General features: G+C 41.6%; 1 protein-coding gene across 2 annotated transcripts in view; it reads left to right on the forward strand.

Annotated features, from left to right (window-relative positions):
• The window catches only part of vps13d (vacuolar protein sorting 13 homolog D), a 281437-nt gene that overhangs the window by 165738 nt on the left and 91429 nt on the right, over positions 1-24270 (forward strand). For both annotated transcript variants that reach the window (XR_005945250.1, XM_041205688.1), the window contains exons 46-57: positions 80-271; positions 402-528; positions 2709-2851; positions 3041-3171; positions 4649-4824; positions 6884-7007; positions 7913-8148; positions 12254-12371; positions 14026-14189; positions 16945-17053; positions 21484-21651; positions 23949-24068. Coding sequence is in view for 1 of the 2 variants with exons in the window: in XM_041205688.1 (XP_041061622.1) it covers positions 80-271; positions 402-528; positions 2709-2851; positions 3041-3171; positions 4649-4824; positions 6884-7007; positions 7913-8148; positions 12254-12371; positions 14026-14189; positions 16945-17053; positions 21484-21651; positions 23949-24068 (1808 nt within the window). In the remaining variant the exon portion in view is untranslated. The remainder of the gene's footprint in view (positions 1-79; positions 272-401; positions 529-2708; positions 2852-3040; positions 3172-4648; positions 4825-6883; positions 7008-7912; positions 8149-12253; positions 12372-14025; positions 14190-16944; positions 17054-21483; positions 21652-23948; positions 24069-24270) is intronic.

Here is a 24270-nt window from a genome sequence, read left to right on the forward strand (position 1 = left end):
AATAATTCCAAAGATAATTTAAATGTAAAAAATACCCTTCCAGTTTTCAAAACACTCCTAATCACAATTTACTTGTCAGGAATTACACTAGAAAACTTTCCCGCATGCAAGGAACTCCTAATACCAGCAGGGACCACTAACTATCATGTTCGTATGCGTCTTTATGACACCAAAAAACGCCTGCTGAACCTGAGCATTCGGATTGTGTGCAGAGCAGAGGGCTCCCTGAAGATACTCATTTCTGCACCTTACTGGCTCCTCAACAAGACAGGTTAGAAAAAGAGTTCAAATTCCAAAGTAAAAATAGGTGCATGATGTACTGTTGCTTATTTTCTAAAATGCAAGTGGTGCATGAAAATCAGTGGTCTGAAGAGCTCTGCTTCATTCCCATCTTTTTTCAGGGCTGCCATTAATTTTTCGACAGGACAATGCCAAGGCTGATGCAGCAGGACAGTTTGAGGAGCATGAGCTTGCACGTAGCCTCAGCCCCCTCCTGTTCAGCTTTGCAGACAAGGAGCAACCTAACATGTGAGTAAAACATGCAATAATGCACATCTCAGGCTCACCTGATGTACTCAGGTAATGAGAGTGAATTTTGACAGTTTGTAATTATGAGCAGGAACTGTCCTGCTCTTAAACAGTTACAAAGGCCTTGTTTTATCTTTGAGATGCCAGGAATTGCAATTGGTTTAAATCATTTTGGTTTGTAGCTGTGATATTTATATCCATGTGAAATATGTATGTGTGGCTGAGTGAATCCTGAATGTAGATCTACAACATGGGGCACTGATGGACCTGTGCCCTTGTTCCTAAATTCCTGTATTCATTCCCTTGTGAAACAAGCCCTCATGACCTTGTAACTAACCTTGCATTTGCACAGATTTTCAATTCATTTTCATTTTTTTACATTTACATACACATTTGACTCTTGTTTTTCTCCTAAAGGTGAAGATTAACTCACCAAACCTCCTTAGACAGCACCTTCCAAACCCATGACCACTACCATCTAGAAAGACGAGGGTAGCAGACACATAGGAACACCATCACCTGAATGTTCCCCTCCAAGCCACTCACCATCCTGACTTGGAAATATATTGCCATTCTTTCATTGTCACTGGGTCAAAATCCTAGAAACCCCTCCCTAACAGCACTGTCGATGTACCTACGCTACATGAACTGCAGTGGTTCAAGAAGGCAGCTCATTACCACCTTCTCAAGGGCAAATAGGGATGGGATGTGGAAGGTTCCAGAAGGATCATTCCCTCTGGGGCACCCTGGTCCACTCCTCCATCACCCCGTACACCTCAACCCCCTCCCTCGGCACCTTTCCATGCAACCGCAGAATGTGCAACACCTGCCCCTTTACTTCCCCTCTCCTCACCTTCCAAGGGCCTAAACACTACTTTCATGTGAAGCAGCATTTCACTTGCACTTCCCTCAATTTAGTCTACTGCATTCGTTGCTCCCAACGTGGTTTCCTCTACATTGGAGAGACCAAACACAGACCGGTGACCGCTTTGCAGAACACCTTCGGTCTGTCCGCAAGCGTTACCCAGACCTCCCTGTCGCTTACCATTTCAACACTCCACCCTGCTCTCATGCCCACATGTCCGTCCTTGGCCTGCTGCATTGTTCCAGTTAAGCTCAACGCAAACTGAAGGAACAGCACCTCATCGTTCAACTCGGCACTTTACAGCCTTCCGGACTGAATATTGAGTTCAACAATTTTAGATCATGAACTCTCTCCTCCATCCTCACCCCCTTTCTGATCCCCCTTTTTTCCAATAATTTATATCTATTTTTCTTTTCCCACCTATTTCCATTATTTTTAAATGTATTTCCATCCATTGTTTTATCTCTACCTTATAGCCTATTTCGATCCCTTCCCCCCACCCCACCCCCACTAGGGCTATCTGCACCTTGCTCGTCCTGCTTTCTACCCTTAATTTCCCCTATTATCACATTCCATAGATAATATCACCACCTTCAACATCTCTTTGTCCTTTTGTCTATGACATCTTTTGGTTATCTCCACCTATCGCTGGCCCTCTATCCAGCTCTACTTGTCCCACCACCCCCCCCTTAAACCAGTTTATATTTCACCACTTCTATTTTTTCTTAGTTCTGTTGAAGAGTCATTCGGACTTGAAACATTAACTGTGCTCCTCTCCGCAGATGCTGCCAGACCTGCTGAGTTTTTCCAGGTATTTTTGTTTTTGTTTTTCACCATGACCTTATACTCTGTAACCCTATTATCATAGCCCTTGTTTGCACTGAACGGTCAAGGCAATACAGCTCAGAACCCTGTTTGCTCTGGCCAGAGCTTCCTGAAGCTGTGCTTGAATCTTTAACCGTTCCCTAATGATCACTCCCAAGCCTGTCTCCTTTCTTATCAATTTTAACCTACTCATGCTATACTCTACTGTATATCTAAATTTTGTGCACCTGGATTCCCAAGTACATAATGATCTACATTGAAGGGCAATTCATAACCTTGGGAGCACTTCTTGCATTTATCCAAATCCAGCTGTAATCTTATTTCCTCCTCCTAAGTTATTGCCATTGCCATATGATTTAGCATCATCTGTGAATTCATAAACACTACTATCTATGGTTGCGAAGTCTTCCAGGAAACCACCTCCTTCCGGTCTTAATAACCTGTGTGTGAGTGGGTGGATTTAGCCTCATGTTCTCTCTGATCCCTGCAGGTGTACCATGCGAATTGGGAAGGGGATCCATCCAGATGCAGTTCCTGGTTGGTGTCAGGAATTCTCCCCAGATGGAGGCAGTGGTGTACGAGCAGTGAAAGTGATTCAGCATGGGAACAGGCCAGGACTCATTTATAGTATTGGTGAGAGTGAATAAAGTACTTTAGTGACCTAAAGGGAAAATCTTTAAGGGGTGAAGAGGCAAAGCAGATCATACTGATTATGTTTTTATTATGTTTAAGTAACAGATTTGGCCCAGAGACTGCAATGGAATTTGTGTAGCAATCATTACTTAGGTTACTTGTTACTTTACTTTCATCTTTGTATCTCAGGAATTGATATCAGGAAAGGTAGAGGACGCTACAGAGATACCAACATAGTGACTTTTGCACCCCGATACCTACTGGACAACAAATCCTCCCACAAGCTGGCCTTCGCCCAACGAGAGTTTGCCAGGGGCCAGGTAAAAATGTTGATGTTCTCATTTTAAAATGAAGAGTTACTGAATATGGAGAAAACCTGTAACTTCAAGGGATGATATCAGATGAACATTGAACACACTAATTGAGCCCCTTTCTCCTCTGGATTAAGACATTTATTAAAATAGCAGAGAGGTGAATTTGATGGTGCGTGAAACATTTGCACAATAGTATGAAATATTTGAAGTATTTGCAGAATGTAGTCGTGGAAAATAAACAGCAACATGAATTACCTGAGCAGACCCAAGGTAGTGAATATTGGAGCAGTTAATGTAATATGATCAGTTTATTCCATCAGTGTTGCACTTTGTTAGTGGATTAGTCATCAGTTGACCAATCTGTGATGACATAAAACTATTTTTGATTTCTTCTAAAACATTTATTCATTATATGGATATTGCATGTTGAATGCTGTGTCCAGTTTTCTCTCAAACTGCATTGGTGTATGTGCCTGTGTTGGCACAAGGAAGGTACAGAGAAGATCATTCAATTAATTTTGGCTCATTCATTAGGAGAGATGCTACAGTCCTGCTATCATGACATTTAGCTTCTTAATAAGTTATAAGGTTTTCACCTCCACCATCTTTCCTGGGATTCTATTTCACTCTTGCTGGCATTAGTCCGAAGTCTGCCTTTGGACTTGTGTCACCTTGCTCTACAATTGCATTTTTGCTTGAAGCAATGTTCTGCATTTACCTTTTCTATATAGTTTTCCATCTTATTAATATACCTCCCAGTCACCTCTTTTCAAAGTTGAGAAGTCTGGGTTTCTCCACTCTCCTCCTAACTCATTCTTCAACCTGCTAAAGATCACTATTGTAGCTCTTCATGAGTGGTATTTTATGTCATTTGATAGCTCTCTGATGTTTGATTCATTGCTCAAGCCCCTTTAAGATTCAGATGCATGTAGGCCTACACTTGAGTTAAGGTACTGAAGGAATAATTCATTGTTAGAGATGCTGTCTTTTGGATTAACCAAGGCACAGTCTGCATGCCCAACTGGATGTAAAATATGCCATGTACAATATGAAGAGGAGCAGGGAAATTCCCCCCATGTCCTAGTCAATGTTTTTCCTATCCCGCAGCCAACACTAGCAGTTTTAATTCATTCATTTTATTTGCTGTTTATGGGGCCTTGCTGTGTACAAAGTGGCTTCTGTGTGACTATAAACCAATAATAATGGCACTTCAAAAATATTTAATTGGATTTGAAACATTTTGGAAAATCCTCAGCACAACTACTTTTATTTATAAAGCACCTTTAATGTAGTAAAACTTCCCAAGATGCTTCGCAGGAGTGATATCAAGCAAAATTTGAACCATATAACGAGATATTAGGGCTGGTGACCAAAAGATTGGTCAATGAGTTAAGTTTTAAGGAGCCTCTTAAAACATGCAACAAGCACGCACAATACTCTGATTCACCAATAATAAAATATTAATTGTAACATCATTTCTCAGGGCACTCAAAATCCAGATGGTTACATTTCAACTCTACCTGGTGCCAGCGTGGTATTTCATTGGCCGAGAAATGATTATGATCAGTTGTTATGTGTGCGCCTGATGGATGTTCCCAATTGCACTTGGTCGGGTGGCTTCGAGGTGAGCAAGAACAACTCCTTCCACGTCAACATGAGGTGAGAATAGTATCCCAGAAGAAATGTGATAATCTAGTTAATGGACCAGGATCTCGGATAGAAAAATATGCATTTAATTGGCAATCAGAAACTGGTAATTCTGCTGTCAATGGCAACGTGTAATGTCAGGATTTGTCAGGATTCTTCTGTCCTACCAACTCCTGCATCGCACTTTACAGCAGGAGTGTTGCACACACTTTTGTGGGGAATTTGGTCGCCATAAGGAGCCTCTTAAAGGATGCAAGAGAGGAAATGAAATGGAGAGGTTTAGGGAGAGAATTCCAGAGCTTAAGCTGTGGCTCCTGAAGGTACAGCCGCCAATGGTGTACTGATTAAAATCAGGGATGCTCAAAAGCCCGGATATGGATGGATGTAGCAGTGAAGCAGATTACAGGGATGAGGAGGGGTGAAGCCATGGATAGATTTGAAAACAAGGATGAGAATTTTAAAATTGAGGCGTGGCTTTAACTGGGAGCCAATATATTATCCCACCCCAGAAAGAATGGGTGAATGGGACATGGTTAAAGTTCTGTAAAATACTATTAATGTTGGGAACCTGTTTAGGCTCTCTTGGTGTGTTGGATCTTGTTTGTTTATTTTACTTTCAGGTTAAAATTTTAGATTTACCACCTGTGAGCTCAGGCTCAGTATCTCCTACCTTGTTACTCCTGATGGAATAATGGAAATACTGGGCAGTTGCTGACTGTCATCGAGTGTTTATTACCCTTTTCACTTCATTTATTGTTTGGATATTCTAGGATTTATAGAAATCTGTGTTGTAGTACCATTGACTCAATTCCCCTTATGAAGGAATGTCCTCCATGATTAGGCATTGCCAAGATCTGCTGTCTGCTTTCTCGTGTTTGGGATTTCCTTCTGCATTATAACTTGGAACTTGAAATGGATGGTGAACTTTGAAATAATGATTTCTGATTGGAAAAGGACATTGGAAATAGAGTCTAGCAACCAAAATAGTTGAGCAGAGGAGCTTTTTAAGTCATAGGACACAGTTTGGAGACCTTTGCTGACAGGATTTCCTCTCAGCCCCAGTAGTATAACTGACTCTTTAGAGATTATTTTCACAATCTTTTCAAAAAGGAACAGAAGTCAACATTTTCTGGCACGTGTAGCTACAAGACCAACAGCACAAGTTTGGATTTTTTCTTACCATTTACTGCATTTTTCATAAAGCTTTTAACATCTGTTAATATTTTTCTACAAGTACTGTTACCCTGTAAAAATTATATAAGCTCCAGTCATTATGATGAAACTGTGACACATTTACAAGCCTAAATAACAAGACTGATGTGCATAACATAGAAGGCTTATTCATAATTGATTTATGTATATTGACAAGCACTGGGTACCCTATCCCATTGGCATTATGGGTAAATGTATTGTGGCTGTAGACACAAGTTTGATGTCTAACCCATGCTGGTCTATTCGATTTTAGCCACAACGACAATAAATGTGGTACATTTGGCCTCAAGATCCCCACACTAGTGAGTGGAAAATTAACAGAGATTCCCATTCTTGAGCCTTCTATGGAATTCCTGAGGAAAGCTTGTGCATGTGTGAGTACAGAATCAAGGTTGGAATTTAACCTCATGATTAAATATCCCATCTGCTCTCACTGTCCACTGTGTGTGAAGCACACACATGCGGGCAAGATACTGCAGAACCTCCCTCCAAGGAAGAATCCCAGTCTGACTCACCTTACGAAATGCAGAAAAATCAGAATACTGAAGCAAAATACTGTGGATGCAGAAAATCTTAAATAAAACAAGTGTTGGAAGTGCTCAGGTTTAGCAGTATCGCTGCACACACATGCTGCCTGTCATGTTGAAAATCAGAGTCTGTTTTTTAATTAGAAGATTGAATTCACAGGAGTTGGATCTAACAATGCAATTAGTGACAAAGATCTGATGCTGGTTTAAAGTTGCATTTCTTTTACATTGTCTGTCCTCATTTCTTGTTGTTTCTTACCGTGTAAAAAGCTGGCTGTAGTTTATAGCCTTTAAGGGCTTTCTGACCCACCAAATTCTTTTCTTCTTTGCAGAGATACTCAAGGCAACTGTCACCTCCTGCGAGTGGAGATCACTCTGAAAGGAGCGACGTACCATATTGCATTCAGTAACTCCGAACAGCTGCCGCCACCGTTCCGCATCGACAACTTTTCAGAAGTAAATTCCTATGAGCTTTTTTTAACTCACTTAAATCAACAGTACAATTCAAGATTTGCAATCAGCTCCTCATAGCTCGCGAAGGAGCAAACGCAAAACTAATTGCAAACAATTTATCTGTATGTAGCCACCACAAATAGGAGATGACTGATTCTGCAGATGTGTTTTCTGTTTGACCTGTTAAGACTTTTTGACTGGTTATATCTAAGAACAAGTCAACCTTTACTTTTACATTTTGTTAGAAAACTGGCATTTGGAGGGAATTTCAACCAAATTTTCCACAGGAACCACAGGAAAAAGGACATGGCGTATAGTTAACCTTCAAAAATTAAGAGCAGACAAGTTATATTAGCTAGAAATATTGTGGCATTTGAATTAGATATAAAAGAAAATAGTGAGCCAAGAACCCAGGCAAGTAAAATACAGAAAATTTTATTTAAAATTTCTTATGTTTATGTTATTAACACTGGGTTAATATTACAGTGCTAAACTTACTCTTGACTTTCAAGTCAATTTTTGACCGTATTTGTTTCAGTACCATAATATTAGACCGAAAATATTAATGAGGGAGGCCAGAATCCCTGAACCTGCAGCAATTTAAACCAGGTAGCTCAAAGTATTGGAACACAGCATGTCAATTGGTAGAAGATAGACTTGTTGTTTTGTGACCATGTATTGAGTCCTAAGATCAGATAATCACCAATTTACAATGTTTCCATTTTTGTGCTTCAGCCTCTGATTAATGATTGTTCATAGTAACTTAGCCTTAGCGAGAACTATTTCTGCCATCCAGCAAATGTAAGCAGCTAGAGATTGGGGTGTTATACCAATGCTGTGGAGTAGTGAAATATATGTTCAGCCTTCGCAGCAAATTCCTGATCTCTCCTCTTTTTCTTTTGTATCAGGTTGCAGTCATTTTCAACCAACATGGTGTGGCAGAGCCAAGACTAAAGACAGAGGTAAAACCAGGCACCTCACTGAATTATGCCTGGGACGAGCCTGTCCTTCAGCCTCTCATCGCGCTAACAGTGAAAGGGGCAGGCTCATCAGAAATTACCTGTGATATGAATGACTTCAAAGAGTCCAAACAACTTTACTATGAAAATTTCATCTACATCGCTGCCACATATACCTTCTCTGGGTAGGCTTTAGATTTCTGTTGCCTGGAATTAAACTCATTGTCAGTTTTTTAATGTTCTCTGTTGGTTTTGAATAACTAGGTGCAACTTCAGGAGCCATGATATGGTGGTCTTGAATCACTGTTACCATGCTTTCAAAAAACATTTTCAGCTAAAGGAAAGAAATGCATTGCCTCTATATCATTGTTTGCATTTGAATTTCAAGATTAGCGTTCTAAAGAAATCAAGGGAATATCCAATCCTTAAGCTTAATGCAACCAACAATGTTACATAACAGCTCTCCAGTTATTTCCAGACCTGTGTTCAAAACTGTTTTCTTAGTGTGTAGTCAAGATAGATGATCAGGAAGATGTGTAGAAGTGTGTCGTCAAGGTAGGTAGTCAGAGGGAAGTGTGTAGTCAAGGTAGAAAGCAGAAAGATTTTTCTGGAGAAGAAATCTGCATACATTTATGTTAAACATTTTAATGACTCCTGTATTATGTCTCAGTTTCTTCCCATGTCAAGGTCAACTAATCTGGTAAACAACATGCTTGTGGTCTTGTATACTGTACTAGAGATTTACAAGCTTGACCACATAATGCACTATCTTCCAGGGAAAAGCCAGATGTCTCTATCACAAGAAAGCAGAAAACCTTAAACGGATTTTCAAAAATGATGAAGAAAGCTGGCTGGAGCTAAGTTTCCTACCTGCTCCTTGACCAAAGAAAAGACTATTTAAGAATTGAAGGGGAGAGACATAAAAATAAGAGAACCAGCTCTTTTGTAAAGCTAATGCTACCTGGTTCCGGAAGAAACAAGGGAAGCTAGTAGCTCAGATGCCAGAACATAATCAGTAAACTTTTTAAATTAAGGGAGCAACTTACACGTATATTTTGTGAAAAATGTTCTGATTCAAATTACCTTGTTGCAGTGGAATTCAGTGCTTAGAAAGGGATAAATTTCTAACTTTGTCCTCCTGAAAGGAAACCTTGTCCACTGATGGTACGTATTGAAAATTTAAGTATACAGTGCACAATATTTTCTGAACATTCATTTCAATGGTCAGGAAATTGTATTCTGCACGCTCAAATTTCTGGTCTGTGTTGCCAGTTGGCAAGGTCCCCAGCGGAGAGTGTGAAATCTGAAAAGTGCCCAGAACCTCCACTTCTGAACACTAGTGACTACATGATTATGTCACTTAAATAATGAATAATGAAACCATAAATTGTAGGTTATGACAGTGTTTATAATTATGATTCTGATACTTTAGATGCTTTCTGAAGTGTTTTAACTAGTTTTATATTATAGCCAAAATAGTGTTAAAGTCAAGACTGTCTCCACTTGCCCGGCTCGCCCTACAGCCATTTAACAGCCCTTGAGCCATTAACTGACTTGAGGCGAGCCCTCTGCCCTCATCAAGGAGGAGGTCCTCCCTCTGAGAGCTGCCAGCTCTCTGGTCCCAACGGCACCACTAGGAGCAGTTGCCACTGCTGGGACTGCAGTCACTTGCCAGAGGGGACATGTAGTGATGGAGCAAGGACTTAATGGTAAGTCCAGGGTTTTGCCAGGATAAGGCTAGAAGACCCCAGCAAGGGGCATTGGGCGGGGGATGGGGATGGGGTAGAGGCAGAAGGGATAGAATTATTTTGGCGAGTGTGGGGGGTGGGGGGTCTGAAAGAAAGCACTTCCCTCCCTTCCCCAGCCCCCCAGGTGAAACATGGTGGGCTGGACACTTGATGCTGGTCTCACCCACCACAGGTAAAATCCCAGGGGCGTCGGGATAAGGTCTTTAAGTGCCCATTGCTTGGCCTCTTCAGGGCTTCAATTAGCTCATGGGCCACCCGACACCTCCCCTGTTGCTGGACCAATGGGGGTGTGTAGGCAGCAGGCACGGTGCCACTGCCGTGGCACCCAATTTTACAACAAAATCTGCCATCTCACCCCTGGGTGGCTGTAAAATTTTGGCTAGAAACCTGAGCGCATCATAGGCTGATGTGTCAGTGCAGTGTCAAGGAAGTACTACACTGTTAATGGTGCCCTCTTTCAGATCAGATCTCAAATCAAGGCTCTGTCTGCCCTCAAAGATTCATAGAATTATTATTTCACAGGAGGAGGATGTTGAGCACATCGTGTCCAACTCTGTAGAGAAATCTAGTCAGCCCCATTCCCCCTGCTCTATCCCTGTAGCCCTGCAAGTTTATTTCCCTTAAGTGTTCACCCAGTTTCCTTTTGAAATCATTGTCTCTGCTTCTACCAGCCTTGTAGGCAGCAAGTTCCAGTTCATTACCATTTGCTGTGTAAAAAAAAAAATTCTTCCTCACATCCATCCGGTGCCTTTTGCCCAAAATCTTAAATTGTGTGCCCTAGTCCTTGTACTATCAGAGAATGGAAACAGCTTTTCCTCATCGAACTTATCTAACTAAACATTTCATAATCTTATAAAAAAATCTTGTCTTTAAGGACCCTCACATCCTTCCTAAAGCCTGGTGACCAGTAGTGGCCCAACCAGAAATTTATGAAGGCCCAGCATAACTTTCTGCTTTTGTACTCAATACTTCTATTTATGAAGCTCAAAATCCCATATGTGTCACTAATTACTCTCTCAATATCTCCTGACACCTTCAAAGATCTATGCACATGAAACCCCTGATCCATCTGCCCCTGTACACTCTTTAGATCTGTGTCATGAAGTTTGTATTGCCTTTCCTTTCCCTTCTGCCAAAATGCATCACCTCTCACTTCTCTGTATTAAATTCCATCTGCCATTTGTTTGCCCGTTCTGCGACACCCTCATTGTTTGCCACGCTTCCAAGATTGGCATCACTAGCAAATTTTGAAATTTTACTCTGTATTCCAATATCCAAGTCATTTATCTATGTCAAAGGTACTGATCTTTGGCGAGCACCACCGTCTACCATCCTCCAGTTGGAAAGGCAACTCTTTACCATTGCTCACTGTTCTCTGTGTCCTCAAGTCTTATGTTCTTTTATTCAAGCTAATGCTGACCCTCCTATTCAATGAGCCTCAATTTTGTTAATCAACCTGTCAAAAATGCCCTTAAAATCCAGATAGGCAACGCACACCACATTCCCCTCACCAACTTTCTCCCTTACTTTATCAAAAGTTTGTTTAGACTAGTCAAACACAATTTGCCTTCTACAGATCTGTGCTAGGCCTCTTTAATTAACTCAAGCTTCTCCAAGTGCCTCTTAATTCTTTCTAATCTAATCCACCACTGATGATTAAACTGACCGGCCTGTAGTTATGAGAGTGTCCTTTTATCCTTTCTTGAGCAAGGGTAGCACATTTACCACTTTCCAATCCTCTGGCACCTCTCCCATACCTAAGGAAGATTGAAAGATTATGGCAAGCCCTTCCAGTATCTCCACTCCCATTTCCCTTAGCAACCTGGAATGCAAGCCATCTGGACCAGGTAATTTATCCACTCTAAGCATAGCCAGCCTGCCCACTACATCATGCCAATCAAATTTCACTCCACCCATTACCTCTACCATACCCATTTCTACCAATACTTTGTCAGCATCCTCTTCCTTGGTAAACATCGATACAAAATAGCCATTAAGTGTTGTAGCCATGCCCTACACTACTAAGCATTTTTTACCCTCTTTGTCTGTAAAAAGCCCACCCCAACTCTTACAACCACTTACTGTTTACATGGTGGTGGGAAAACCTCAGGGTTTCCTTTTATGTTAATTGCCATTCTATTCGCATATTCTCTCTTTGCCAGGCTTATTTTCTTCTTCATTCCCCTCTCAATTTATTGTGTTTGATCTGGTTCTTGCTTGAAGAATTCACCTGACATGGGAAGAAAAATCCTATGACACTGTACAAAGATGAGCAGAAAGTTCTACCAGTATCCTTTCTATTATATTTCAACCAACACCATCAGCCAACGCCACCAAAACAGATTATCTGATCATTTATCTTTCTGTTATCTATAGTGCTTTGGTGTTCACTATTAGCTGCCACATTTTCTTCTAATAGATCAGTGATTCCACTTCAGTGGAATTAAATCAGTGATTCCAGGTTGTAAAAGGCGCTGCTGTTGAGATGCATGTTATTCTGGATAAAAGCTGTGATGTTAACTTTGTGGTTTCTTTAAATCAGGCTCACAGAATCTTCCGGGAGGCCGGTTGCTCGAGGTTCTGGAAAGAAAAGTATTAGCTTTGCAGAATTAGTCCTGGATGTTGCACCCAAAACTGGAAGAGTGATACTGAAAAAAAAGGTAAACAGAAAAAAAAGTACATCTGTGTAGAAACTTTCAGCTTTTTTTTCAACTTTGTTGCAAGGAACATTTTCAATGCAATTGGAATTGAACAGAAACCATAGGTGCAACTTATAAGTATTGTTGTGAACGTTATGTCCCTTTCAAAACATGCATATGCACACTTTTCCTCTCCGGAAGATGTTGACACACACTGGGAGTACAGTTCTATCTCTTCCACCGATTCGTATAGGGGTCTAGACAGTGAGTGTTGTGCTTAGATACAATATTTTCTATTGTTTGATGATGGGGAATATCTCAGCTGAGTCCAATTCTATTCTAACTAGATAGTAATTTCTCCCCCAGCCCAGTCCAGGGGGCTGACATCAGTTGTAGCACTATTTCTCAGATCAGTTAATTCTGCAGAGACCAAAGGTTATACTGAGGACTGCCTTGGTCTGCAAGGCTCAGTAGTGAGCCCCGGAAGTAGCTAGTTTTAATTTTTATTTAACAGTGCTGTTAGCCACATGGTAGTGGAGGGAATTCGTATTTTTATTATTCGCATTAAGGTGTATTTGGTGGAGGGGAGAGGAATAATAGCCTTTGCTGGATTCAGTCAATATATTTGCATTTGAAAGCCCGGGAGTTGTCAGAATGACAATCAGGCGAAGAATTGAGAACAGCAGCAGGAAGAGTGGAACAAAACCAGTTTAGCACTTATGGGACTGTTATAATTAGATCAGATTGAGAACTAAGCTTTGTTGTTTAAAATTACATGACCTGTGATAGTGCACACAGAGGTAATGCAATGGAGAATCAGTAGCCCCGTGCTTCTGAAATAAAAACAGAAAATGCTGGAAAAGCTCAGCAGTTCTAGCAGTATCTGTTGAGAGAGAAAGAGTTAACGTTTTGAGTCCGTATGGAGTCATACAGACTCGAAACATTAACTCTGTTTTCCTCTCCACAGATGCTGCTAGAACTGCTGAGCTTTTCCAGCATTTTCTGTTTTTATTTCAGATTTCCAGCATCCACAGTATTTTGCTTTTAGCCCTGCACTTCTGTTTACTTCAAGCTTAGTAGCTGCAGCTCATGAAAGAAATGTCTTGCACTTATAATAACCTTTCACAGCCACCAGACATCACAAAGCACTTTACAGCCAATGAAGTACTTTTGAAGCATAGCCATAGATACATAGGGTTATAATGTAGATGGTTTGGGGTGAGAATTCCCTGAGGGCTTGGTGGAGGGCGGTGGGATGGGGAGGGTGGGGGGGGGATTTGGGGGAAGGAGAAAAACATCAAAGTTCCTATTTCTATCCAGCGCCTCTCTTCTGGAATGCACATGTGTGGTCACTAATAAAGGGCAGTATTGAGTGTGGCTGCAATGCCCTTCATGGTTGGATAGGCAACTCGAACTGAGTGTAAAAGTTTGAACATGAAGAATGGTCAGTTTGGCAAGGTACTCAAGGCAGCCAGCGCCCTACAACCATAGCCCAGTAAGTGTAGATGTCTTTGGGAGTGGTCAGGAGAAACTATTGTGGTTAAATTAAATTTATTACATTACTGAAATATTTTATTATACCTAGCTTGTGTTAAATCACAGGTCTGGCATGTCTTATTCAGTGTTTTAACCTATAAACCATCCTGAAATTCTGCTTCATTCTGTGCAAATCCAGGAACCAGGTAAAAGATCACAGCTTTGGCGCATGACTGGAAATGGGATGTTATGCCATGAGGGCTCTTCTCCTCCTCATAACCCCAACAAACCCTCCTCCAGTAGACAGTCAAACTCTGAACTGGTCCTGGACATTGCAGGTTTGGCTGCCGTCACTGACTACAGGTAAACTAGGGCAAGGTGAACAGGGGAAAAAGACTTTGTAGCGCGTGTTAGGCGATAGGAATTTAAACTTTAACATTCTGATAAGAGACAAAACCACCCAGACTTTGTGAACAATTATAAGGCTGTGTGGAATTACCTAGCACAAAGGACATTGGTTATGGTTGTTGGAGGTTGATCACCATAATTCCAGGGCACCACTGCAGAGTTCCTCTGGGTTGTGCCCTCGGTCCAACCATCTTCAGCTGCTTCAGCAATGACCTTCCTTCCATCATAAGGTCAGAAGTGGGGATGTTCACTGATTATTGCTCAATGTTCAGAACCATTCACAATTCCTCAGATACTGAAGCAGTTCATGTCCAAATGCAGCAAGACCTGGACAATATCCAGACTTGGGCTGACAAGTGGCAAGTAACATTCGCACCACACAAGTGCCAGGCAATGACCATGTCCAACGTACGAGTATCTAACCATCACCCCTTGACACTCAATGGATTTGCCATTGCTAAATCCCCCACTATCAACATCCTGGGGGCTACCATTGACCAGAAACTGAACTGGACCAGCCATATAAATACTGTGGCTACAAGAGTAGGTAACAGGCTTGAAATCCTGCGGCGAATAACTCACCTCCTGACTCCCCAAAGCCTGTCCACCATCTACAAGGTACAAGTCAGGAGTGTGATGGAATACTCCCCATTTGCCTGGCTGAGTGCAGCTCCTCAAGAAGCTTGACACTATCCAGGACAAAGTCTGCTTGATTGGCATCCCTTCCACAAACACTCTCCCTCCACCACCAACGAACAGTCGCAACAGTGTGTACCATCTACAAGGTGCGCTGCAGGAACTCACCAAGGCTCCTTAGGCAGCACCTTCCAAACCCACAACCACCACCATCTAGAATGACAAGGGCAGCAGATGCATAGGAATATCACCGCCTGTAAGTTCCCCTTCAAGTTGCTCACAATCCTGACTTGGAAACATATCACCATTCCTTTGCTGTCGCTGTGTCAAAATCCTGGAATCCATCCCTAATAGCACTGTGGGCGTATATCCGCCACATGGACTGCAGTGGTTCAAGAAGGCAGCTCACCACCGCCACCTCAAGCGCAGTTAGGGATGGGCAATAAATGCTGGCCTAGCCAGTGAAGCCCACATCCTATAGATGAATAGAAAAATATTGTAAATTGCCTTATTGTGTTATCTAAGGGGAGAATTCATCTCCTTCATGTTAGTGACCAAACGATTCAAGATTTGATTTCCAATTTGATCTTGGCCCAGTGATCATGACATCAATTTTTGGTCATTCCTGGAGACCTGTTAGCTGAATTAATAATTTTCTAATATATACCTTAACTGTCATCAGCCCTCCGTGTAGTCTTCAATGAAACAGGTAGAGTGTGAGGACGGCAGAAAATTCCAGAGTTTTGCTTGATTACTTTTGGGGATTGGAGAATTGAGGAAAGACTTTTTTTTGGGATGTTGGATAGTGTAGTGTCCACGATAAGGGAGACGATACAATCTTGGCCTTTCACTGACTATGTATGAGATAAATGGCCCATACTTGATGATTGTAGAACCTCTTACTGAATTTGCCCTGGCACAGTTCAGTGCTACAGTGTGCCCTTCCAAGGAAGGAATGAAGTATGGTTCATCCCTATGGCTTCCCCACATAATGAGGTTCCATTTTAGCCATCCCATATCTTCCTAGTTTTTCTCTCCCCCTTTGAAAGTGATTAATCTTGCACTGCCAAGCCTCCAGTTCCTCACCCACATGACCATTATTCAACTCAAAACAAAATACTTTGGATGTTGGAAATCTGAAATAAATGTGGAAATACTCAGCAAATCGGACAGCATCTCGGGTGAGAGAAACAAAGGGAGGAGTTTTAAGGACCCCTCTGCTGGCATATATGAAGGTTGAGGGGGCATGTAAATTAAAACAGGTGGCTAGCCCACTGTATCTGCCCTAGAGCTGAGTCAGCCAGCCCAGCACCCCCCACCCCCTTTCAGTCTAATGGGGCCCTTAGGTTGCCAGTTGAACCTCTTTCTGTCTCCACTGCTATAGTAATGGTTAGCACATTACTCTGCCATCTCCAGGTAAAAGGCAGAAGGAAGAGGGGAGGTACCTCCTTTGGGGAATTCCCTGTGCCCAAGATGCTGCCTTTCTCCCTTTTGAGAAATCTCATTCTCGCCATGTTAAGGCTGCCCCCAGCATATTATCGCAGTGGGGCAGCCCTTTTTTAAAATCGGCAAACTGTGGACTAACATTCCTACCGGAAGAAACTGCACACTCCCACCCCCCAACCGTAAAGTTCGCCCAAATGTTAACACTTCAGATTGATGACCTTTCATCGGAACCACTCTTCAATGATTGCAGGCTGTTTATTCAGTATTGGGTGGGGGAGTATCACAGGCTTCAACTTAAATTGAACCTGCTATCTCACAATGTCCGCACTTGCGCATGAATCACGAAATTGCATTTGGGAGCAGAAACCCTAACTAATTTTTCCCCCATTAGTTCAGGCATGCTGTAAGGCAAATTTTATATCCCAGATGTCACCCTGGCTTCACACCGACTGGATGTTAGACCTGAGACTTTCTACTATAATCCGTTATTACATTGGGCAGCATATTTATCGGTTAGCTCAGCAAAAAAGCTACTCTTAGTGTTTTATATTTATTTGCACAGTGTGTATTGGGGTTATTAGTTTTTATATATATTTATATAATTTTGCCTCACTTTTGTCCGTTGCAGGTATGAGCCTCTCATGCTGAAAAAGCCAGAGTGGCGTCGCAGCAGTACACAGACATGGTTTTTCCACGATGGACGTTTGAGCTGCGGCATGCCAAGAATGGTAGTACAGGTAAAAACAATGGCAGTGGCAGAGGGAACCTTCGCCAATTTTTATTTCAGCCACCGATAAGTGTCTATGTAACCGATTCAACAGTCACTTTAGCTCTATCTCACCTTACAGTCACTATCATGAAAAAATGAGAGGGAGCAAAAAACCACACAGGACAATTTCAAGTTGCTTCTTATTGTCACTGGCTTATTCAGCATGTTGGTACAGCTACATTACAGCAAAACCCCACCTTTTGCATGTTGCTCTTCATCTTAAATAGCTTCCACTCATTACTACTCCCAGCAGATCTGTAATCATCAGCACTTAAGCCCTAATGTTTGCTCAAAATACTCAGGCTATCCAAGCATAAAAGGACAAAATCTATAATGGTGTACTTCTGTGGATATTTTTCAGCATTGCCATACATACGAGTCAATTTTACAAATTGTAACAAAATTTACAAATCTGGAACTTCACCAGATGGAAGCTTTTGTAGGATATGACATTACAGTGTCTTAATTAAAATGAACATTTCACACTACCATCATTGTGCTTTACTGAAAGGCTGCTGGTGACCAGCGGGGTTAGATGCAGATTTGACCAATCATTCTTGAACTTTGACTAGTTGACAGAGAAACTAAATGAAAGACACTTTGTCAGTGAGCAAAGAGGAAGGAAGTTGGAAGAGTTACCTGAGCTGTTTTTGTGCAATTCCTAATTTGAACCCTTCTCGAGAACAAGACTAGCTGAAGCTTGGAAGCAAATTGAGGCCTGGAAGCATGTCTGGTACCCAGCCTGTCAAAGCAAGAATAATACATCATTCTGGGCACCTAAAAAGGAGAAGCAACATACAATATATCATTTATATTTCTTATTGAAGATGCATGGCATCCTTCAGTCTGAAGTCACCTTTAAATACTTGGCAACTATCATTCTGCTGACACAAAGCAAATAGTTTCTTTTTTTAAAATCTTTTTGTCGTCTTTTGATTTCCTATTTTATGGGGAGTAATCATTGCAGCCCTTGCAAACATTCTTCATTTGCAAACGGATTGCAGCTGAGGTAACTGAGTGAAGACTTGGACTTTGGTGAGAGGGGGTGTTCAGTGAAGTGGGGGAGGTGGTGTTTGTTTCCTTTTTCTATCTTTCTCACCCTGTAGGAATTGGTTCTTGCTCTACTAAAGGAAAGGAGCTAGCTATTTGGTATCTGTTAATTGGTAAGTTCTATTATGTCCCTAAGGTTTAAATAGTATGCAAATTGGTGTTAAGGTTAATAAAATATACTTAAAAGCAACATAAATAAGTGATTTGATATAATTAAGCAATTATTTAAAACACCTTAAGGATGGCAGGACAGGTGATGTGTCAAGGCTGCAGCATGTGGAAGCTCCTGGATAACATTGTGATCCAGGGCAAACACATCTGCAGTAAGTGTTTGCGGCTTAAGGAACTTTGGCTTAGAGTCATTAAGCTGGAGATTGAGCTGCAGACTCTGCAACACATCAGGGAGGGGAAAGTTACTTGGATTCTTTGTACTAGGAGGCAGTCACATCACTTTAGATAGGATCTTCTGATTTGGTCAGGGGCAGAATGGTGTGACTGTAAGTGAGGCAGATAAGGGGACCCAGAGTGCAGGAGTGTGAGCCTCTGCAATTGTCCAATAGGTTTGAGATTCTCTTTGGATGAGAACAGGGGCTGCAGGGTGGATGAGCAAACTGACCATGGCACTGTGGTACAGGAAGCCATTCAAGTGGGGGGAGCAAAAAGGAAGTAGTGATAGTAGGGGACAGTATAGTAAGAGGAATTGACACTTCTGTGTAGCAAGGAGCGAGAGTCCAGACGGCTCTGTTGCCTGCCAGGTGCCAGGGTTCAGGACATCTGCTCAGGACTGGAGAGGAGCTTGCAACAGGAGGGGGAGGATCCAGTTGTCGTGGTCCATTTAAGTACCAATGACATAGGTAGAACTAGGAAAGAGTTTTTGCGCAGAGGGTATGAGGAGCTAGGCACTAAATTGAAAAGCAGAACCTCAAAGGTTATAATCTCTAGATGTTTCCTCTTGCAGGTTAGTCCAGAACCATGGGGCACTGTTTTAAAACTAGAGGTCACCCTTTTGGGACACAGATGAGAATTTTTTTTCTCAGAGGGTTGTGCGACTTTGGAACTCTCTGCCTCAGAAGGCAGTGGAAGCTGAGTCACTGAATATTTTTTAAGGCAGAGGTGGATGTATTCCCTCGCCTAACAAGAATCTAAGGTAAAAAGCAATAAAACTGCAGATGCTGGAAATCCAAAACACAAACAAAAATACCTGGAAAAACTCAGCAGGTCTGACAGCATCTGCGGAGAGGAACACAGTTAACGTTTCGAGTCCATATGACTCTTCAACAGAACTAAGAAAAAATAGAAAAGAGGTGAAATATAAGCTGGTTTGGGGGGGCGGGGGTGGGGGGTGCGCGGTGGGACAAGTAGAGTCACTTGCACTTCCCTCAATTTAGTCTGCTGCATTCGCTGCTCCCAATGCGGTTTCCTCTACATTGCCAAACGCAGACTGGATGACCACTTTGCAGAACACCTTCGGTCTGTCCGCAAGCATGACCCAGACCTCCTTGTTGCTTGCCATTTCAACACTCCACCCTGCTCTCATGCCCACATGTCCGACCTTGGCCTGTTGCATTGTTCCAGTGAAGCTCAACGCAAACTGAAGGAACAGCACCTCATCGTTCGACTCGGCACTTTACAGCCTTCCAGACTGAATATTGAGTTCAACAATTTTAGATCATGAGCTCTCTCCTCCATCCTCACCCCCTTTCTGATCCCCCTTTTTTCCAATAATTTATATAGGTTTTTCTTTTACCACCTATTTCCATTATTTTTAAATGTATTTCCATCCATTGTTTTATCTCTACCTTATAGCCTATTTTGATTCCTTCCCCTCACCCCACCCCCACAAGGGCTATCTGTACCTTGCTCGTCCTGCTTTCTACCCTTAATGTCATCTATTATCACATTCCTTAGATAATATCACCACCTTCAACACCTCTTTGTCCTTTTGTCTATGACATCTTTTGGCTATCTCCACCTACCACTGGCCCTCTATCCAGCTCTACTTGTCCCACCCCCACTTAAACTAGCTTATATTTCACCTATTCTATTTTTTCTTAGTTCTGTTGAAGAGTCATATGGACTCAAAATGTTACCTGTGCTCCTCTCCGCAGATGCTGTCAGACCTGCTGAGTTTTTCCACGAATCTAAGGTTATTGGGGGTAGATGGGAATGTGGAACTCAAACACAAACAGATCAGCCGTGATATTATTGAATGGTGGAGCAGGCTGGAGGGGCTGAATGGCCTACTTCTGCTCCTATTTAATATGTTCATGTTAGAGAGAGAGTGTTGGATATCACCCTTGATCCTGATCCTATTCTCTCCCAACATCCACTGATATACTTTTCACAAAAATCATAAATAAAATATATTTTCCTCTTCTCCATTCTGTAGCACCAACTGCTGAGATAAGTTAAGAATCAAACTTGCTACCTTCTGCTCTGTATGGTTTGATACTACTGCCAGTTTTATTTGAATAAAGGCAGGCCTGTATTTATATGGTATCATCACACCACTCAGAAATACCTCAAACCATTCCACATACAGTTAGTTACTTTGCAGTGACGTGTTACGTAGACAATGAGTGATGTGAAGATAGGTTTGTTGCAAGCTAATTGCCCTGTTTTTAATAAAATATATTTTTTGACTACTTCATAATTAAAGTGGAATATAGGGCTGCTCACAAGATCCAAGTTCATACCCCAACCTTGACTGGTGTTTGTTCATTGGTTCCCAAGAAAATTGGCCAGTTTTACCCAAGTTGCCTCAGGAGGCGAAAGTTTCTCAAATTGAGATACTCCATTTGCATACTTCAAAACAGCAGGCAGCATAATCCATCAGTGATATCATTGAGTTTAGTAAACTGGCCTATTCAGTCCTTTGATGAAGGATGATGTGCGTGGATTACTTTGTGGGGCATGGGACAAATGGATGAGTGCAAGGCCAAAGTTGCAAGAAATCAGACCTGTTGTAGGGCAGGAAGAGGTTTCAGGGACACGGAAGGATAAGGCAGTGGAGGGATTTGAACACAGATGGAGTTTTCAAATTCAAGACATTGGTGTACGAGGAGCCATTGTAGCTCAACCATTGCAGGGGTCTGATGATTGAGTAGGGTTTGGTGCAGCTTAGGATACTTTAAGCTGCACGTATTTCAAGAGATGTTGTCCCATTCCACAAATTTGTCCTGCACGTGGATGTGTTGCTAATCTGCATCTATAGTCAACCCATATGTGCTTAGCACATTGACCAAGTGCAGAATGGAAATATGCCCTGACCTTTTTCCTCACATCCTTTTTAATGTGTTTGTGGGGATATTGATTGTCAGTAAACTGTATCTGTGCTCATTTATCTAGGTATCAAAAGGCTTATACGACGGAGTGGAAGTAGTACTGGGCCCAGATCCTTCCCTTGGCCTAGAACAAGTTCCAATTGAGCAGCAGTTCATAAACCAGAAGATGAGACCTGGTTCAGGAGTTCTGGCTTTGCGTGTCATTCCTGATGGTCCAACACGAGTATTGCAGGTAACCTGTTGCCTATCAATTAGCAAGTGCTAACTAAAATGCAAAATTAATAAAACAGTATGATTAAACATGCTGACAAAGAGAGCATTATTATCATACATTAGAAGGTAATTTTCTTGGTTGAATGCTCTGTCCACCTTTGGATCATAACTCTATTACCCAACACTGAAGCATAATTTCCCAGGTAGCTTCCCTGTTATCCCCTCACACTGCATCCAACCTTGTTATTTTCCAACCTGATATAGCCCATTTTCACCACCATCACAAAATACATAAATGGGACTCTCCTTGATACCAGTTGTTTGAACCTGCTTCTGTTACATTAAAGTAATTTCTTCTTAAATCTGTTCTTCCCCAACCCTCTCCCTTGTATACTTTGTACCAACTTATACCAATAATCCTTCTGCCACCTTCCAACACTTGACAATTTCAGGTTCTCTGCCACCAATCATCTTTTGGTTATGAACATATAACCCCTCTAAACCTTCATCGATTACCAGAAGAGCCTATTCCTTGAACGGTAGTCCAACTAGTTCCCCTTCATCACCACCCTTTTCTCCACTTGAATAACTGCTCCTTACATTACACTTCCCCAGATAAAAAGTGTCACACTAGGACCTCAATTACACCCTAGGTGTGTGCTTATCTTTTTTTTGATATATATAGAAGACTCTTTATTCCATTGTTAATTATTCCTTCTTCTTGACCATTTTACATGCACAATTGTCAACAGTGCTTTCTGCTTTGATTCTTATTTTGAGAATTTCAATTTTCACCCATCCTTCACCTTTCCATGGTTCAACTCTAACTCTTCCCTCACCTTCCGTGATTTCTCCTCTTCCAGATGACAATGAGCTTTCCACAGATATCTATTTCTGAATCCCACAAATGCCTGGATATACTTCGTCCCGCAATGGTTTCTGTAAAGATTCCTTCCCTATCTCCCTGTTTCTTTACCTTTATTGTGTTTAGTCTAATTCTTCACTTTCCTCACCAGAGCTTCTAAAATGTTTTTTTTTCAACCAAGAATTCCCTGCAACAGTGGTCGAAATGACCCTGGGTCACATGCGCCCCATTTCTTGTACCTGTGATCACACCCCCTAAACTATCCCACAGCCTCAGATTATTTGTCATTCTGTCTATACAATCCCACTGCCACGTATAGTTCCCTGCACTTTTCACCGTCCTTTCCAGGATACCTTTGATTACTATTTCAGACCCCAACTTCCAGCTTCCCTTTCTCAGCATCTCCACATGCAACAGCAGCAGAAACAGCACTTAACTCATTCAGCTGTCCCTATGCTAAAGATCATGTTTCCAAACATATCTTCAGTATGAGACAATCCTAAAGTACTGTGTAATGATAATGTAGTTTTGGCTGATCATGATGTGTTCTCCTTTACATTGGGGGACCCAGACACAAATTAGTTGACCTCTCTGCCCAAAAGCCTCAGTTCTTTCCGCAGGTGTGACCTTGACGTCCCTCGGTATTTTAACCACTCTGTCTTTACTGTCTCTGGGCTCCCTAAAGTTCCAAATTCAGGAATAACATGTCATCTTTTCTTGGTCACTAACTTAAGTAACTTTACATCTGAGCAGCATTCCTATATACTTTACAGCAGGGGCTATTGGTGACATGGAACAGACTTTTTCATTCCAAATAGTTCCAAACATTAATGGTTTTTGTTACAAACCTTTTATGTGAACATAGTTTTGACCCAGGATGTTGGCCTGATTTTCTTCTCATAAATGATGAGCCACCCTTTGCTTTCAGCAGTTGTTATTTCTGAGCTCCTATATTTGCAAGGTTCTAGTTTATTTTTTTTAAGTTCCTCTTTTTCTTTTCATGGCCCCCTTTTGTCTTTTTCACCTTTGCTTTTTGCATGTTCTTTGATTGTCTTTCCATTGTTTCACTGAATTGAGTTTTATCACCTATCAGTTTTCTATTAATAGGCTGCAATTAATTCAATTAATTACCTCTGATTTTGGGATATCAGTAGTTTGTATCTTCTTGCCTCCTTTTGTCCTTGACCCTACAGAAATCTTGTTTATCTTGCAGTTTTGAATTCTGACCCAAAATATTAAACTTCCCCTTGATGCTAATAATACCAGCATTTTTTGTTTCTGCATAAGATTAGTTTGTGAATTTCCCGGGTATCTTGTGTGGAAAATTTGTTTTCATATTTCTATTTATGATTTGATGTAATTGCACAGATTCCTTTGAGTCTGATTTATTTGTTTGACCCAATTGATGATTTTAATTTAGTTGACCTTCTCACCAAATTGGTTTGCTACAGATTACTGACCAACAGCATCGCAGAACAAATCGTTCTCTCACAGGAAATGAAGACTGCCCAATAGTAGAAATCAGTGAAATTCGGAAGTTAAAGAACTTGGAAGCTGAACAAGAATTAGAGGTGTGTGAGTGTTCATTCCTGTATTTGCTTGTAGCCTATAAAAGCCCTATGTTTGATTTTGTATTTGTTTTATTCATTCAAGGAATGTGGGCTTCACTGGTTAGGCCAACATTTATTGCCCATCCCTTAATGTCCTTAAGAAGGTGGTGGTGAGCTGTTTTCTTGAACCACTGCAGTCCATGTGGTGTAGATACGCCCACAG

The sequence above is a fragment of the Carcharodon carcharias genome, chromosome 15 (genome assembly GCF_017639515.1).
Source record: "Carcharodon carcharias isolate sCarCar2 chromosome 15, sCarCar2.pri, whole genome shotgun sequence".
NCBI classification, from domain to species: domain Eukaryota; kingdom Metazoa; phylum Chordata; class Chondrichthyes; order Lamniformes; family Lamnidae; genus Carcharodon; species Carcharodon carcharias.